Source organism: Mobula hypostoma (genome assembly GCF_963921235.1).
Source record: "Mobula hypostoma chromosome Y unlocalized genomic scaffold, sMobHyp1.1 SUPER_Y_unloc_4, whole genome shotgun sequence".
Taxonomy (NCBI): domain Eukaryota; kingdom Metazoa; phylum Chordata; class Chondrichthyes; order Myliobatiformes; family Myliobatidae; genus Mobula; species Mobula hypostoma.
This window is the reverse complement of record NW_026948174.1, coordinates 52,591-72,204: the sequence shown is the minus strand read 5'-3', so window position 1 is coordinate 72,204 and position 19,614 is coordinate 52,591. Positions and strand designations below refer to the sequence as shown.

Here is a 19,614-nt window from a genome sequence, read left to right as displayed (position 1 = left end):
GCAGGATTTCAAATTTATGAATCATTGGGATCTCTTCTGGGGAAGGTTGGCCCTGTGCAAAAGGGATGAGCTACATCAGAACAAGGAGGGGACCAATATCTTTGCGGGCAGGTTTGTAAGAGCGCTTGCGGGGGGTGGGGGGGATGTTAAACTAATTTGGTAGGGGGTGGGAACCAGAGTAATAGAGCTGATCTAGGAATGTTGGTTATGGGCAGAGGTAGTGTATAGTGAGACTGTCAGGAAAGACAAGTAGATGATAGGGCAAAATTGAGGTCAGTGATCTGGGTGGGTTGCACTGTAAAAGGGGGACAGAATTTAAAAAGGTGATGTATACAGGACTGAAATTGTTATATTTGAATACGTGCAATATATGAAGTAAGGTAAATTATCTTATAGTGCAGTTAGAAACTGGCAAGTATGACATTGTGAGTATCACAGAGACATGGCTGAAAGCCGATTATAGTTGGGAGCTTAATATCCAAGGATATGCAATCTATTGAAATGACCAGCAGGTGGGCAGAGGAGGAAGAGTGGCTGTGGTGATAAAAATAAAATCAAATCTTTACAAAGAAGTGCCTTAGGATTATAAAATGTAGAATCCTTGGGGTAGTGTTAAAAACTTCAAGGGTAAGAGATCTTGATGAGTTTTTACAGGACTCCAAACGGTAGCCAGAATGGAATCTACAAATTACAGCAGGAGATTTTTTAAAAAGCATATCAAAAAGGCAATGTTATAGTTGTCACAGAGGATTTCAATATGCTGATAGATAAGGAAAATATAGTTGTGCAGATCCCAACAAGATCTAGCCCAGATGGCTTTTTGGAGCAGGTTGTGATTGAGCCCACTAGGGGGTCAACTATTCTGGATTGTATGTTGAGTAATGAAGCAGATATGAGTAGAGAGCTTAAGGTAAAGGTATCCTTAGGAAACTGTGATCATAATATGATAGACTTCACCTAACAATTTGACAGGGAGAAGCTAAAGTCAGATGTATCAGTATTAGGCTGGAGTAAAGGGACTTACTGAGGAATGAGAGAGGAGCTGGCTTGATTGAAGCAGGAAAGTGGCTCTGGAGAGATAGTACAGAGGATAAGGAAGTGGCGGATGAACTGAGTAAGTAGTTTGCCTCTGCCTTCACAGTGCAAGACACTGGTAGTATTCCAAAAATTTAAGGTTGTCAAGGGGCAGAACAGATTGCAGTTGCTATTACTAAAGCGATAGTGCTTAGGAAACTGAAATGTCGGAAGGTGATGTTATCTGACCTAATAGACTGTACACTGTACCCCAGGCTTCTAAAAAAGGTAGCTGAAGAGATCTTTATTTTATTTTATTGAGATAAAGCTTAGAATAGGCCCTTCTGGTCCTTTGAGCCAGACCATTAAGCAATCCCCTAATTTACTCCCAGCCTTATCACAGGACAATTTACAAAGACCAATTAACTTACCAACAAGTGGGAGAAAACTGTGGCATCTGGAGGAAACACATTTGGTCATGGAGAATGCACAAACTTCCTACAGGCAGAGGAAGGAATTGAATTCAGGTTGCCTGTACTGTGAAGTTTTGTACTAACCATTATGATACCATGCCACCGGATTGTGGAATTCGTTGCCACAGGCAGCTGTGGAGGCCAGATCACTGGGTGTATTTAAGACCATTGTTAATCAGTCCTTGATTAGTCAGGGTGTGTAAACTATCAGGAGAAGGCAGGAGAATTGAGAGTGAAATCGTTTAACCATGATGAAATGACAGAGAAAACTCAATGGGGCAAATGGTGTAATTCTGCTCCCGTGCCTTATGGTCTTAACGGTTTTACTGACAAAATTCCTTCTCATTTCTGGTTAGTAACCCATTAGGAACAGTATTAAGTGACTTTCCTAGTCAAGTTGAACCTATTGGTGAGGAAAAGAATCAATATGACCCAGCATTTGGTGTGTATTATGTTAGGATGATATTCTGGGGTTATAATTAGAACAGTTGGGTTTAGTTTTCCTTGTGGTACAGCCTTGCAAAATAGTACAAATACTTATCCCACATCTATTTGCCATTGTTAAAGTCACAAAGCAAGTAATGTTTTTGGGAAGTAATTATTTTTCAGTCTTGTTAGCTTTTCTCATTTGTGATTTATTTTGGTCTTCCACTTAGAACAGTAGCCCCACTCAGTTGTGGCTCTAATAAGAGTACAAATAACATTACATTTTCCAATCCATTCTGTCAGTGCCAGTGCTTGAGTGCTCATTAACACAGATCTATCCTTGTATAGTTTGTTACCAGTGCAATTTTATTTTCCATTACTATCACATAGCTACAGTTATATTTGAAGAATTGTTTGTTTTAGTGAGGGATGTCCACTTCTGGAACAGCTGAATATATCCTGGTGTGATCAAGTGACGAAGGATGGAATTCAAGCCTTGGTGAGAGGCTGTGGTGGTCTGAAGGCTCTGTTTCTTAAAGGATGTACACAGGTCAGCACAATGATCCATCATATATGTGAGCATGTGTATGTGTCTGTCATCCAAAACTGCTGAAGTAAATTATTTAGAACAACAATAATAGATAATTGCTCTTTAGCTCTCAGGTTCCAACCTTTTCTTTGTTGGTATTGTGCTTATTTTTTACAGCAATGTGATGATTGAACTGAATAGACTTTGCAAGTAATTCAGCAATAGGTAGTGCTAGAATTACAGAAAGAAACTCTACAATAGCTTTAAAATGCTGAATTGAAAATGTTGGGTATGTCATTGCTATAATTTGGGACATAGCTAATTTATATCCTAAAAAGAATCCTATCAACATTTTGTTATTTTATAATCTTTAACAATTTTCATGATCTGACAATAGAGTCAGTCGGTCAGCGGTGATGTGAGGAGAATAATTGAGACTAATGGGACCAACCCAAAGTAGAGATTGATAATGGCAAATCACATCGGCAGAACAATCACGGACAATATGATAGCCCATATTATACGACACAGCACATAGTGATGAATAAATTGACTTAGGTTGAATGACTTACGTTTTCTTTTAATATTGTCATTTATGAAAAATGTGAACTTGTGCATTGACTTACTATTGTTATTTATTAAGCCTGCTTTCTCAGTTAGGTCAGTAGTTAAAGTATTTGCTCAGATGTTTATTAAAAGTTGAGTGAATTTTCACTTTACCAGTTTTAGTGTAAGGTGTCACCTCTAATTGAATAACTGTCGGAAGATATAAACAACTTAATAGACAGTCATGCCACCTTGGCACTAAAGTATAGTAAAGTATGATGTCCTCAAGTTAAAAAAGCCTTCTAATTTGCCTTGGAATCAAGTCAAGTTTACACTTGTTTTTTAATGTTCGTTGTTGATACACTGCTGAAGTGGCTTCATGCCACTTGCACCTCACCTTCAATAATCTGCTAGAGTGGAACTAATTTGCAGAACTAATCAAAAACTGTTTAACCCACATCGCCAGCATTCCATCCATAGCACACATCGAACTTAGTTTGGGGACTCATTGCTCATTCATTTTGCCTATGAAAAGATGGGCCTTGCACTCAACACTTGCTAGGCTGAGGACCCCTGCTGATCTTCTACATACTTATTGCCTTCCTACAATAAGGATTCGTGACAAGACTTAGAAAATATGAAACATAGATACCACAGTTGTTGGCCTGATCTCGGACGAAAATGAAACAGTCTACAGGCTTGAGGTGGATCATCTGACGGAGTGGTGTAAGGACAACGACCTGGTCCTTAACACTTCTAAAACAAAAGGGATGATCATTGACTTCAGGAGATCAAAGGACGGAGTACGCACCACACTCCATATACATGGAGAGGTAGTGGAAAGTGTGGGAAACCTAAAGTTCCTTGGGGTTATGTTGTCAAAACAGCTGACATGGACCACCAACACCTTGTTGCTTGTAAAAAAAAAGGCAGAACAAAGACTCTTCTTCCTCAGAAAGCTGAAACAAACCAAACTCCCACAAAAGCTGTTGCTTAACTTCTACAGAAGCACAGTTGGAACCATCCTGACCAACAGCGCCACAGTGTAGTATGTTAGTTGCACAGCCGCTGAGCGACAGGACCTGCATCACATGGTGAAGGCAGCCCAGCTAATTGTCAGGATGGAGCTCCCAGGACTGGACACCATCTACTCCAGCAGACTCTGGAGGAAAGCAATCAGCATAACCAGAGACTCCACACACCCCGGCCACTCCCTGTCTGACCCGCTGCCGTCCAGCAAAAGGTTCAGGACACTAAATGCCAGAACAAATAGACTGAGGAACAGCTTCTATCCCAGAGCCGTGGCCTCCATCACAGCACTCCCACAGGACAATGACTGAAACTGTGAGCACACACACACACACACAAATACTTGCACTAATGGCACTTTGTGCATTTATTGTGATATTCTGGTGCTGCTGCAACTTATTTTCTGCTACTTATCTATTTCATACTGTTTTTCTATTACTGTCTTGTTTTTATCTACCACTTTATTTAATTACCTGAGAGGAAGCCAGAGTTTCGTTGAACCTATGTATAATGACAATAAAGATCATTCAATTCAATTCAATTTGTTATATTTGGAGAGAGCCTCCTCCTCAAAATGATGAAATTCACCATAATTTTTGACCTAGCATAGCCTCGCTGGCTGAAGGAAAGATTGTTTAAAGCACAAGTAATTCTGTTTTCTTATTTTGTTTACCTCACTATACTTATTTTATTTTTATAGAGATACAGCACTGTAAAGGGCCCTTCCTGTCCAAAAAGCCTTAGACACTCAATTACACCTGTTAACCCTTGCAGAAACTGAAGTATGCAGAGGAAACCATTTGGTCGAAGGGGAGAATGTGAAACTCCTTACAGAGAGTAGTGGAATTGAACCTGGGTCGCTGGTGCTGTAAAGCATTACACTAACCACTAATAGCATCTGATAGGTAGTGCAACACTGCCTACTACACTACAATGCTGCCCCACAGTACTATTAAGGCCCTGGAATGATACCACTAATGCTGTGACTGCAGAATCTTCCAGTTTCACTGGAAACATAACTGAAGACCAATATCATCACCCCCTTTCTTGCCAACACCTTCAGCATAGAGGCGCTCCATTAAACACATTAATCTATGTTGGCCAATTTTGTCTTTGTATTTGACGTTAGAGGCATTGTATTCTGAATTTTATCTTGATGAGATTGAGGTTGCTTCATCAGTTTAGTGAAGCAAATTGTAAGACTGCCATGGGAAAACGGAGTTTAGCCAACAAGGGTGCACAGAAGCCCAGTTGTAAGTGGCAGAAGGAGTCTGTCAGCTCCAATTATCCACCGATCTGATTCATCAGGCACCTCTTGACCCATTGACTTCAAGAAGGAGGATGTTGTAGATGCATCCTGAGAGTTCCATTTCAAAAATATTGTCCTTTTTTTAAACAAAAGCCAACAAAATTACAGTTCCAGTATTAGGAATAACCATTTGTAGCAGAAATATTGGGATTGCGTCTCATTTACAGAAGGAGAACCACAACTATTGTTTCAGTGTGATGATATCTCCTCAAATTATTTTGCATGAAACCTATTATAGTGAAACAAAACTTCGGTCACTGATTCCATGCCAACAATTAAGCTAATCCTCTGCTAAATCCAGTTTTATCTCCCATTAATTGCCCCCACATTCTGCCACACTGTATGTCTTTAGGGTGTAGGAGGAAACTGGAAACTCCCAAGGGAAACTCTCATGACATAAAAACAAATTGCACGCAATAGTGACTGTCAGGACTGAGCCCAGGTCTCTGAGGCTGGGTGGCATAATCTCTGATAGTTGTGCCATTAACACTGATTATTTTTATCATTTTGAAAGTTCAAAGCTTTTGAGTAGTTTCCTAAAGAAGTGGGACGGCATAGAAAACCTACAGCACAATACAGGCCCTTCAGCCCACAAAATTATGCCAACCATGTCCCTACCTTAGAAATTACTAGGGTTACCCATAGCCCTCTATTCTTCTAAGCTCCATGTACCTATCCAAAAGTCTCTTAAAAGACTCTATTGTATCTGCCTCCACCACCGTCACTGGCAGCCCATTCCACACACTCACCACTGAGTAAAAAACTTAACCCTGACATCTCCTCTGTACCTACTCCTTAAACCTGTGACAACCATTTCAGCCCTGGGAAAAAGCTTCTCACTATCCCCACGTTCAGTGCCTCTCATCATCTTATACACCTCTATCAGGTCACCTCTCATCCTTCGTCACTCCAAGGAGTGTTACTCTATTATAGTTCCAGTGACGTGAGTTCAATGCCTGCAATTATGCATAAGGAGTTTGTACATTTTTCTGATGACTGTATGGGTTTGATCCAGGAGATCTGGTATCCTCCCACGTTCCGAAGACATAGGGCAGGCACATTAATAAGTCACGTGGTTGTAATTGGTTGGCACAATGTTGTTGGGCTAGAAGGATCAGTTACTGCACTGTATTTCTAAATAAAGTAAATAAAAATGGAATAGTGAAACAGTGTTATGTCATTGAAGGTTGGAACCAGTTGGACTGAGTTATCAGTTTTAGTTGTGTTTAATGATTTATAGTTGACTCTGGTTACCTTTTGAGTCAGTAACCTGTGAATGTAAAATAACATGTACTGTTTTTCTCGCAGCTTGAAGATGAGGCTTTGAAATGTATTGGTGTTCACTGTCCTGAGCTGGTCACCCTGAACCTACAGACTTGTTCTGTAAGTGCATCTGAAGAAAAAGCACTTTTTGCTTATTAAACACAATAAAAACAAAATGAGGCTAAAGATTGCTAAACGTCCATGGTATCCAGAAGAGCAAAACTTATTTTGCATAAGTGTAAGGATGTTAATTTGATGCTGAAGATAAAGTTACATTGTGTTAAAAAGTTCTTTTCGAAATTAAAGACAACTGTAATATTTTACCTCAAGATCTATATGCTTTTTGACCACCCTAATTATTGTTCAATTGTGGTAGACTCTTGCCATTTGAGTCAGAGAACCTTGTTATTTTCCTTCATTTTTTAAAATCTTTTTCCTTTCCTTAGTTTTAATTGTTTGGTGTCAGGCAAATTAATTGGTCACATGTTAGGTTTCTGCCGTGTAAATCACCTTTGATTTTACTTTGAAGGGATCTTGCTTTTTCCCTAAGTCCTGCAAAATATCTTTCCTCAGTGGCTTACATGATACTTTTTTTTAAAGCCTCAATTATCTCCATTTTGATAACCTCATCAAGCAGTGGATTTCAGTTCATAGTATAGACCATACAAACTCTCATCTGCTCTTTCTTTCATTAAGATCATGGATGATCATATCTTTGTGTTCTCTATACATATCTGTCATCTGAGACATAAACATGCTGAAGGCTTCCTCTTCAAATAGTCTTTCTAACAAGTCTGCAGTTTTATTCCACCAACATCATAAATCAGATATTGTTGACAATGTAATGCACACAAAAAGATTTTCATAAAGAGTCAGCACAACCCCTATAGATATATTGTAATCTATTTAGACCAATTGCACAGATATTATATACAGTAGTCTAATAATTACCCGCACTATATTGGTGACATTATTATCACCTTCCTTTGCTGCAACTTTTTTAAAAGTTGTAAATACCATGTTCTCCAATTACAGTATACTGCAACTATCTCCAATTTGTTCTCTGCAACGTTTTTCAGAAAAGAAAAATTGTCTTCTTGCTAAAGCACCAGTTACTGTTTGTCTGAATATGCAGTTTTTAGATCCATTATTAACTTTGGATGTTTCTTGTATTTTACCAAACGATGTTGGAAAAACTGACCTCTGGCACTTCCTCACAGGGGACTCAAGATGAATAATTTCAAAGCCACCTCCAGTTCATCTCAGATCTCTGAGCTCTTAATTTTCTTGGCTTGTGATGCCCATCTTATGCTTAATCTTCTCTCAGTTGTTACAAATGCGTTATAGCAGTTTACTCTGTGAGTAATCCTCCAGCTGATTGTAATTTGAATTACTAAGTTTGTCATTGTAAGAATGTCATATTTTAGTTTGTATATTTTAGTTTTGAGTTACATGAATGTGCATGATGTTTCCTTAAGAGGAAATCTTGCCTGACAAATCTGTTGGAATTCTTTGAGAGACTAACAAGCAGGATAGATGAAGAGGTAATGGATGTTGTGTACCTGGATTTTCAGAAGGTCTTTGACAAGGTGCCGCCACACATGAGTCTGCTTAACAAGATAAAAACCATGGTATTACAGGAAAGATGCTAGCATGGCTGACTGGCAGGAGGCAAGGAGTCAGAATATAGATTGGCTGCCAGTGACTACTGATGTTCCTCAAGAGTTGAGGTTGGGATTGCTTCTTTTCACATTATGTGACAGATATTTGGATGACAAAATTGTTGCTTTGTGGGTAGTTTTGCAGACAATACAAAGATAGGTGGATGAGCAGGCTGATTTAAGGAAGCAGAAAGACTACAGGAGGACTTGGACATATTGGAAGAATGAGCAAAGAAGTGGCAGAGGGAATAGTATGATCATGTACTTTTGTAGAAGGAATAAAGGAATAGACTATTTTCTAAATGGGAAGAAAATTCAAAAATCAGAGGTGGAAACGGACTTGGAAGTTCTTGTATCAGATTCACTGAAGGTTAACTTGCTGGTTGAGTTGGTGGTGAGGAAGGCAAATGCAATGTTAGCATTCATTTTGAGGGACTAGAATTTAAGATCAAGGGTGTGATGCTGGGGTTATTATCAAGCATTGGAGAGATCTTGCTTGAAGCATTGTGAGCAGATTTCAGCTCTTTTCTAAGAAAAGATGTGCTGGCATTAGAGAGGGTTCAGAGGTGGTTCATAAGAATGATTCAGAGAGTGAAAGAATTAATGTATGATGGATGTTTGATGGCTTTGGGCCTGGATGCTGGAATTTAGAAGAATGAGGGGGGCTTCTCATTGAAACTTATTGAACGTTCAAAGGCCTAGGTGGACTAGAACTGGAAAGGATGTTTTCAAAACTGTGTGTCTAGACTAGAGGGCACACCTTAAATAAAGGGATGTTCATTTCTTTTAGCTAGAAGGTGGTAAATCTCTAGAATTTATTACACAGACAGTTGTTGAGGAAAAGCCTTTTGAGTATATTTAAAGTGGAGGTTGATAGGTTCTTGATTAGTCACGGCATCAACGTTTATGGTGAGAAGACAGAGAATGGGATTGAGAAATATCCAGTTTGAAATGACAAAGCAGGCTTGATGGGCTGTTGCCTAACTCTGCTCCTATGTCTTATGGTTTTAGGTGTTATTACCACTAGGAAGATCAGAGCTCTTTATGGTTATAAAAACTTGTTTTATCCAACACATTTGCAAATAGTTGTGTGTAATACCTAACTATTTCAACATCTTCCATCCCTTAATTCTTTTCCTGACAGCCTATAACTTTAATCAATGGAAGTCATTAGTATCTAAATTCCTGGTGACTTCGTTTTAAGGATGGGGGTCTCCAGAATTTGTTTGATATTTTTAAGCAGTTCCATGCTTCTCTTCTCTTCAGCCCACTTTTTAAATCTACTACTACCCACTGTCACTGTTGTGAGCCATGTGCTGGCAGTGAGCTAGATGGAATGATTTCTTCCCCACCCCCATCCCGGGAGTCTGCTATTGTAGTAAAATGCAGTAGATGGAAAACAAAGGAAAATGACCACATCCACCTGCTGTTTTTCCTGTTGCTGGTCTAAGTGATGTTCAGGAAGCTGGTGAACAGGGCATCTGAATCATCTATGACACAGCAATTGTCACGTGACCACCTCAACTATCCCTGTAAAATTTTACTTCTGTTGTGATTTTTTTCTTTGCAGCAGATCACAGATGAGGGGCTGATAACCATCTGCAGAGGATGCCATAAACTGCAGTCACTCTGTGTCTCTGGCTGCAGTAACATCACTGATGCTATTTTGAATGCATTGGGACAGAACTGCATTCGACTTAGGTAGGCAAGAAGCAATGACCACAAATGTGTCTATGTAGCTGAGTTGTCACAGTATATTCATAAAATAGTATACTGTCTTTCATACTGTGCTTCAGTTCTTCAGCAAGTTTTCACTGGCATGTTACTGTCAACTCTATGCACTAAATGTGACTTGAATGGTGAAAACAGAGTTTAGCGAAGTGGATCTTTGTTTTTCCAGTTGAACTTAGACCATTTGATTGATCCATATTTTAAACTGCAAATTCTAAGAAAAAGTTATGTCAAGGTCTAGAAATAAACATTTGATTTGTATCTGAAAGATGGGGAAGGTATTAATTTAACTGAATCATTATGATTTAAGATAAAGGCAGTAATGAAATATACTTGCATTTATGGAGCAATTTGACAAACTATTAGAGCTAAAGCATTATTTTCTTAATTATGTTTGTTCATACTTTGTTCTGACTGCAAAATAGCCTTTGCAAAATGGTAAAATTGAACATATTTTCCTCAATGAATTTTAAAATTATTTTTCAGAATATTAGAGATTGCTAGATGTTCACAGTTAACTGATGTGGGATTTACCACATTAGCTCGGGTAAGTACACCAATAACCCGAGAATTGCCTTGTGTGCTGAAGTGGTATTTTGTAAGCCTAGAAGATAAATGTCTGTCATACGAGATCTAGACAGTCCAGCAGAATATTTCAAGTAAACTAAACCTTTTTGTTTTGAAGCACTTATATCAAAACTACTGTTGAAATCAACCAGTCTTGGGGTAAGGTATTGTGGTTGACAATTTGCACCAAACCTTTTTAAGAGAGAAATATGGAAAGTATATGAATCAATTCAGGATACTGACACTACAGCTAATCTTCACTGAGGATAGATTTTTTTTCTGAAGTTCTGTCTTGTTAACAATTATCTAATATTCAGATGTAAAATCTATGAAAGACCCTGAAATTCTAGCTAAAACAAAGCTGATAGAGAACCAAGCAGTAGCCGGGAAAATAGGACTATTTGTACACTTCCTTAGTGTGAATACATCCTGTTTTCATTTGCAGAATTGCCATGAGCTTGAGAAGATGGACCTGGAAGAGTGTGTTCAGGTAAAAATGTGTTACAATTCTTTCCTGTAGTGATGAAGATTTAAAAAAAACTCACAAGAAGCACCTAGAAGTTGGGCAGCATCTGTGTTGTGGTAAAATAAGCATAATTCATTTTTCAGATCAAAGGAAATTCAGTTATGAATATTCTGCTTACAACTGTTTTGGTGATGACCAAGTTCCAAGGTCCAATGTGAAAATGATTTTAAATCTGAGCTGAAGTTTGCTGACGTGAAAGAAAGCTGAGTGAATGAATTCTCTAGTCATTAGTGTTACTAATAGCCACCTTGTTCAGCTATGAGAACTGCTTAGAGGGACTTGGGATGTATCTTTGTTGAAGGACAGAACTTACAGGGTGAATGAGAGGAAATTTTTAATGATCTGTAGTTCATGCCTTCAAGGACAGTGAAAGCAGAAGGAATTTTGATAGGGAATTGAGTACGCACTTTTGGGAAGGAACTTGTTACATACACCTGTTAGGGTGCAATCTCCAGTTACCTTATAAGGTAACCATAGCCTTCAGCCAGGAGCAGATGTCATCAGGTGGTTCCCAACCTTCACAGCGTTTCGAGCTTTAACCACGGCACTCTGCAGTTGGTGGGCTGGCAGTGGTGGCCAAATCACTGCCCATCTGCTCCTGGCTTCCAGCTCCCCTTCTCTGGCCTACTCCAAATCCAACAAGAAGCTCGTTCTGCCTCTTCCCCCATCCTACGAGCTGCTTGTTTCTTGTAGTTACTGTAGTGGCTGTGAGGCTGGTATTGTGATGGTGAAAAGTACTGGGGGGGAGCCATCATATTCCTCATCATTGCAAATCCCTCTGCAACAGAGTTAGTCAGTTTTTCAGTGTTCGTCGTCAGCCAGGTCATACTGTCCGTGAGCTCCCCGTCAGTTGCCTCCATACGCTCCAGAATTTGTTTTTTACAGTTTTAAGTCCTCCTGTGTGAGAGCCAACAGCTGTCCGTCATCTGGCAATTTCCTTTTAAGTTTTTCTAGTTTGTAACTGGACAAACGCACCAAGTATACCGTTTCCTCTTCACTTGTTTTCTGTAGATGTGTCCTGCTCATGCCCAGTAGGAGGAGATTCGCCCAAATACCCATTTTAATGTTGATGGAGGTATTTTGAAAAGCACCTGGGGTGGACACCTATCGTTTTTACGCAAAACCGGCGTTTTCAAAATAACCTAGTCTAGTGTGAACGTAGCCTAAGAATCAGCCACGATGCAGAAGTACAGAGTGCTGTAGAAGTCTGATGGCACTGTTTCTATGTAGGATGATCCTACCAATATGCAGCCTTTCCTGTGTTACACTATCATGTCTACCCTTTCTAAAGTTCATGACCTCCCCCAAATTGCAGGGTAAGCAGCTGACAGACGGAGTGGTATTTGTGAAAATCTGTTAATACAGAATTTACATCCTCTGATTATTTTGCAGTTCAGAACAATTATTGCTATGGATACACTTGTTCTTTCTGACCAGTGGCTAATGAATCCAAAGAAGATTAGATAGCTTTTTTTGCTGCAAGGTTAAGCATATTTTTTCAAGAGTATTATGTTCATTTTCCAGAGATAATCCCATTTGTTTATGGGATCAGTACTATTACACTTTGAAAAGAAAAATGTGTGTCATTTTGTAGCTCCCTGGCCACCCTCAGGGTCGCTCGGCTCACTGTCATCTAGGGAAACAGCCCTCAGCCCCGACAAACTGGGTAACTAGTTTGTGTGGATGCAGTGTGATGTACCCCACCCCGCCCAAATAACAGACAATATACCAGATATGATTAAATGATTTACAGTTTATAGATATTACTGGAACTATATAATTAGTAGAGAATAAAATATAAAAGGAAAATAAAAGGCGCCACACTTATCAAAGTTCAATCTCTTCGTGCACAAACAGTTGGAGCTCAGGACCCTCCTTCTTCACTGTGCGATCCCCTCAAACCACCTTGATTGGCTGCCTGGGACCAACAAGGGTGGTCGACCAGATGTTCCACACAAGTCCTCGCCGAACACCCCGCTCGGGGTCCGACCCCGTTAGCGGACTCATAGCACCTGGTCCATTCTCTGTCTCTCTCTCCTGCCTTCTCCCTCAAAAAAACCCCATGCATACAATATCTTCAGACACACCAAAAGTATAACAACTATCACAATTGGTTCATTCATCCTCATAATACAAAACAAACTGCTAGCGGGAAGGACTTTCTCAGCGTTTAACATAACAAAGAAGCATTCCCAAGTATAAATAACAAAGAAGCCATTTTAATTAGCCTACACAGTAACATAAGAGACGAAACCCCCTTACACTCTCCCCCCACCAAATAAAGTCATGCCCTCATGACTTCTAAATAACTCGCCAACCAGTCCTGCAGACACACAACACACACATACACAGTTACACAAGTGACAGTGCTCCCCAAACAGTGGACCTTACGCCCATCCCACGGGCACTACATAGGCCAACCTATCTGAGAGCTTCCTAATCCTCCGAGATCTCCGTACCCCCTCACCTAAACTCAAAAGGCTCAGACACTACTAGGGATACCTCGGGCCTGCTTGCCAACTCCTCTCTCACTCAGGCCACCATTACAGCTTGGAGCCCACTGTTCCATGTCTGGGGCCCCGCTTCTTTTCCTTCCTGATCCTGCCGTAACTCAGACTGCCCACAGCTAGCCCTCCCCACTACACCTGACTCAGTGGGAGAAGGGCCAAAGGTCTCTTCCTCAATCACGGGGAAGTTAGCGAAAGGCAGCATGTACCACAGGTGCAGCACATCATCCTTCAAATCCGTATTCTTCCTCATTCCCTCAATCAGTAGCTGCTGTTGAGTTTCTCCAAACTGAATCATTTAGCCGGGGCTACCCCTTCAGCCTCCTGCAGTCAGCTTTTTCGGGGACTCCTTCAACTCTCGCCACAGCCTCAGCAGTTCTGACTCAGGGTTCTTGGCCATCTCAGTCTAGGATGCAGTTACCCCACCAGCTTCTCCCACCCTGACCTGAGAAGCAGCAGTTAAAGGGTGTTCAGTCTCCAGTTTTTTCTTCCTGATGACGTCTTCCAGGTCAATCTTCAGTTTTTCCACTTCATTTAAACTCGCGATAGTCATCTTCAGGTTCTTTTCAAGCGTCCGCCTCCCTTTTCCGAGATCTGTCCTCCATTGCTTCACCTCCTCTGGAGTGTAGTCAAACTCCCTTCCCTGGGCTCTCGATTTTCTGTTGGCCTTAGTCAGAACACTTGCTTAATCTTTCCCAACTTGCAAGTCTTCCAATCTTTTCTGGATCGACATCTTGAGTTTCTGCTGATCCCTTCGAAGGTGGGTCATTGTTTCTTCTCGCTGGATTAATTCATCAGTACATAACCACAGTGTTGGCTCAGAATTCTGTTGCTCCTTCTCCACGTTGATGAGCGTGAATTCCAAGTCTGCAATGGTTGTCCCACAAGTGCGGCACTCAGTCTCTGGCAGGCATTTCTGAGCACTCAGTTCAGCGGTGCAAATCCCCTCTCTCCCCTGTGTCTCATTCAGATTGACGACCGGGGTTTTCATCCCCAGGTCCACCACCCTCTATTCCAACACCAGGAAGTTCAACTGGTATGTCGGGTCAATTTTCTCACATTGCACCAAACTCCTCCAGCCAAAAACTCCTCCACATTTGACACTTGGCTTCTGTCGCCCGGGCTCAGCCACTGGCCTCGCTTCATAGTGCCCCCCAGGCGAATCCAAGCTCTAGGCGGTCATCCACATACGCCAAAACTCCACACACCTTCACTTCCCCCATGGTCTTCCTCATGTCCCGCGGGAAGGATGCAGGGGCTCTGGATATGCCCTCGGGCATCTTTTCGGATCAGAAGAATCCTAGGGAACTAATAACGGCCATCTTTGGCTCGACAGCCGCACTCCTCGGGATCTGGCAACATCCACTCCTCAGATCCAGCACATTAAACCACGTCGCATAATCCACACACACGCCGCCTTCATCTTCCACGCCGCCAGGGTCCAGTTGCCGCGACCTCTCTCTCACTGAGGTGTCTTCGGCGGTCAACTCCCCTCCCTCGTGGTGGTTCGGAACACCTACTGAGAGGGTCTCACCCTCAGCTACTTCCCCCAGGCTGTACCACCGCTGGGTCTCGTTTAAATTCGGTACTGGCTCAAGGCTGCTACACACGTCCTCAGAAGCAACTCGACACGCTGGGTGCCCAGACAACGCCCCCATGAACTCCAGGGTCATTAACCAATCATCGTCTTCTGGATAACTACTGCCACTAGTACCCAAAGTCTCCGGTGCCCTTGCGGTTGTCAAGGATAAATGCTTCAGACACCGGTTGTAAAACGAACTGTACAACAAGTTGACCTGCGCCCCAGGGTCAAGGATGGCTTTAGCATCGCTTCCCTCTATCCATAGCAACACCCTGGGGCGTGGCCCCTCTAAGCCTTCAGGAATAGGGTCTTTTCCTTGCGGAAGTTCATCGGTACATTGCTGGGAACGTGCTTCCCCAGAGACCCCAAGCCGTTTCCCCACTGGGCCTCCACTAAGTTTCCCGACACCTCTCTGATCAGCTGTACAACTGATCCCCTGAAATGATCCCCCTGGCATTGCAAGCAATTTTGCCGCCCTCCTAGCCAGAGAGGACACACTGAAAACTTTCCCCCCTCTTTCCAATAACTGACAGCTGTCACTACGGTGTAAGTGAACCTGACAGCTCTAACACCGTCACCAGCCCGCCTACTCAAACTTTCAACCAATCCCTGTCGCTCTTCCTCAACCAAGCACTACCACTCATCTAACAACTGAGAGATCCACTCCGCCCATGTCTTGCATGTCTCTGTCCCTCTTGGGGTGGACACTACCCCAAACGCCAGGCGGAGCCTGCCAGAGCTAGAACATTTATTCGCCCACACTACCTCCAAATCAGACCACTCTTTCCTCTCTCCCAACAGTGTGGACAGCCCCAAGTTCCACCTCCAACTCATCAATGCTAGTCTGAACTCGAACAAAGACCTCACCCACCATGCATACAGCAATAACCAGCAAATAACCCACAGAGACACACATTACTGATTTAAACAGGCCCACCACACAGCATACCAGTAGATCCAGTTCCGGATGAAAGCCCACAATGTAGCCCCCCGGCCAACCTCAGGGTCGCTCGGCTCGCTGTCATCTAGGGAAACAGCCCTCGGCCCGGCCAAACTGGGGAATCAGTTTGTGTGGATGCTGTGTGATGTACCCCATCCTGCCCAAATAACAGACAATATACCAGATATGATTAAATGATTTACAGTTTATAGATATTTATAGAACTATATAATTAATAGAGAATAAAATATAAAAGGAAAATAAAAGCCGCCACACTTATCAAAGTTCAATCTCTTCCTGCACAAACAGTTGGAGCTCAGGACCCTCCTTCTTCACCCTGCGACCCCTCGGACCGCCTCGACCGGCCACCTGGGACCAACAACGGTGGTCGACCAGACACTCCACATGAGTCCGTCTCCATCTCCCTTCCTTGCCGAACGCCCCGCTCGGGGTCCGACCCCGTTAGCGGACTCACAGCACCTGGTCCACTCTGTCTCTCTCTCCCGCCTTCTCCCTCAAAAGAACCCCGCGCAAACAATATCTTCAGACACACCAAAAGCATAACAACTATCGCAATTGGTTCATTCCTCCTCATAATACAAAAGAAACTGCTAGCAGGAAGGACTTTCTCAGCCTACACAGTAACATAAGAGACAAAATCCCCTTACAATTTTGTAGAATGATACTCTATTACTGAAACAAGAACCATGGAAAGATAGTCTATTTAGTTCAAAGAGACTTTTTCGATGCAAAAATAGCTAACTAGAGAATCAGTGCAAAAATGCTTAAGTAAAAAACTGTAGAATGATGTGATACTCTGTTTATAGACCGTAATTCTTTCAAGTTTAATGTCTTAGGATTACATAAATGGGCATGGGGTATAAATACCGTGAAAATTAGCCTTTGCGGCAGCAAATAACCTAATTCTTAGGTCATAAAGCCTTTGTACATTACAAACATAATTGCAAAAATTACATAAACTGAAATTAACCCAAATTATACTTAAGCTACACAATAGAATAAACAAAATTAAACATAACAATATTAGTACGAATTGAGGGCAAGTCCAAGATAGTGTTCTCCATGTTAGTTCAAAAATCGAGTTGCAGAAGTAGCTGTTGAACCTACCTGTCTGAAGGCAGAAATGAAAATAGGGTATAATTGGGGATCCTTGATAATGGATGTCACCTGAGATTTCGCTTCTTTTATCCTTGATATTGGTGAGAGCTGTACCCATGATACACTTGTGTGATAAAGCTATTAAATGAAGTTACAGCTTGTCATATATTCCTTACAATAATCAGTCTTATTTCTTCAGTCTTTCTCTTGCTGAAGATGGTGAGTCTTGCCTCATTTTCATTTGGGTTCCTGTTTTTGATCTGTGACTCAGATTATTCTGTTTTTTTTTTGGGAGCCTGATTTATCATCTATTTGAGGCATTAAGGCTAAACTACGGTTAAGTTTGGTTCCAGTAATTGGAAATAGAGACCTCTGCAGGTAGGGTCATGGAGAAGTACAACACAGAAACAGGACCTTTGGCCCATCTTGTCCATGCCTAAACCATTTAAACAGCCTCTCCCATCAACCGCACCAGGACCATAGCCTTTCATATCCCTACTATCCATGTACCAATCCAAACTTTTCTTAAAACGTTGAAATCAAGCTTGCCTGCACCACTTGTGCTGGCAGCTCATTCTACACTCTCACAACTCTCTGAGTGAGGAAGTTTCCCTTCATGTTCCCCATAAACTTTACCCTTCACCCTTAACCCATGTCCTCAGGTTGTAGTCCCACCTAACCTCAGTGGAAAAAACTTGTTTGCATTTACCCTGTCTACATAATTCCGTACACTTCTAGCAAATCTCCTCAGTCTTCTACATTCCAAAGAATATAGTCCTAACATATTCAATCTTTACTTATAATTTGTCTTCTGATCTTGGCGACATCCTTGTAAATTTTCAAATTTCTTTCAATCTTTCTTGTAGCTAGGTGACCAGAGCTGCACACAATATTCAAATTAGGCTGTATAATCATTTTTAGGTAAGGTTTAAACATTTTTCTATCATGACTTTGAGACATGAAATACATATGTGTAATCAGGTTATAGTACCCAAATTATTGCAGAAAACAGCTTAAACTTTGTACCTGGCAACTAACTAATGGAATCACTAATGTCTGAAAGCAGATGCAGTAAACCTTGGTAAATCCATGTGCAGTCATTTTTTTTTTTGTTTTCTGTCTGATAGATCACAGACAATACTTTAATTCAGCTTTCTATTTACTGTCCACGGATCCAAGTGTTGGTGAGTAGATACAGAGCAAGTATTCACTATGGCAAGTCTGGGGATGGTTGTGTTTGTGGCTGCTAATGTCTAAAAGAGTTCAATAGCCCTTATAATTCTTGCATCACAGATAGCTTTGTGTCAGTTTTGAAACTTTTCAGTTGAATCCAGGCTTGGTAATATTTAGGAAGATGATGAGTTCTGGATGTCTACTACTCATGAAAACATTTCTGATATTTTAATTTATTTCTAATTTTATGCTTCGCATTCTTGTTCTAGGTTCCCTATGGTAAGAAATAGTTACCGATTACTATACAGCTTTTTTAATCATCAGAAGTGTATTGGTGTTGATCAGCAAATATATGAATTCTGACGTCTGCTATCACATACACTCTGTCCAAATGAGTTGGATTCGTAGGGTCTTGAAGTCACTTGGTTTCAAAGCACTCTGAAGGCTTTGATAATTATAAAAAATTGACATAACTTTGCCATGTGTTAGCTGTGTTTTATTCCTTCATCTTTTTTCTTTTCCTATGTTTATGTCCTCCTCCCCCGATAGCTGGTTCGCCATATAGCTGTTCAGGAGACAATAATGAAAAGCTTCTAGCTACTCATCAAGGCAAGACCACAGTACCTGCGGACATACTGGCATGCAGATCTAACCTCTGAACTTCCTTTGATGTTTCAAGCTGGCTAGTATTCAGAAGAATTATTAAGTCAGTTGTTAGTGTCCAGCTTAGATCAAACGTACTATCAGTGGAAACATCACCTCCAATTCTTTCTCAAAGTCTATGGTTAAATGGAGAGAAAATTGCAATTGCTGAGTGTTCTATGATCTAAAAAAAGTTACTTTTGCCATCCCTCTAATTTTGCTATATTTGTTAGTCAAATGCACAATTTGCTGCCATTCTTGTGAATTGTCTTTCTAATTATATGCCTGTCTGAGGTGGTTTCTACTGTAATAGCCCCTGATTTTCTATGCTACTGAGCTTTAGGATATGCTATGTGCTTAATGTGCTTTTTCTCCTATCCCAAGGACAACTACCGGAAGGCAAAGTAGTATGAAATATTTGGAGAGTATTTTAAACAGCCTTTGCAGGAAACTTCCATTTGGTAGAAAAACAAATCCCCAAGTTTAATAAAAAAAATCTTTTTCAACAAATCCAAATACTAAATATTTGATCCTTACCTTGCCATGCTCTGCTTATCCCATCATTTTCTGCCTTTCT

At 41.1% G+C, this 19,614-nt stretch overlaps 1 protein-coding gene across 1 annotated transcript in view; it reads left to right on the top strand.

Moving 5' to 3' along the window:
* LOC134341435 (F-box/LRR-repeat protein 20) overlaps positions 1–19,614 on the top strand; it is a 243,019-nt gene that overhangs the window by 211,975 nt on the left and 11,430 nt on the right. The window contains exons 7-12 of the mRNA XM_063039288.1: positions 2,337–2,463; positions 6,635–6,709; positions 9,821–9,951; positions 10,468–10,528; positions 10,994–11,038; positions 18,350–18,406. Coding sequence (XP_062895358.1) covers positions 2,337–2,463; positions 6,635–6,709; positions 9,821–9,951; positions 10,468–10,528; positions 10,994–11,038; positions 18,350–18,406 — 496 coding nt within the window. The remainder of the gene's footprint in view (positions 1–2,336; positions 2,464–6,634; positions 6,710–9,820; positions 9,952–10,467; positions 10,529–10,993; positions 11,039–18,349; positions 18,407–19,614) is intronic.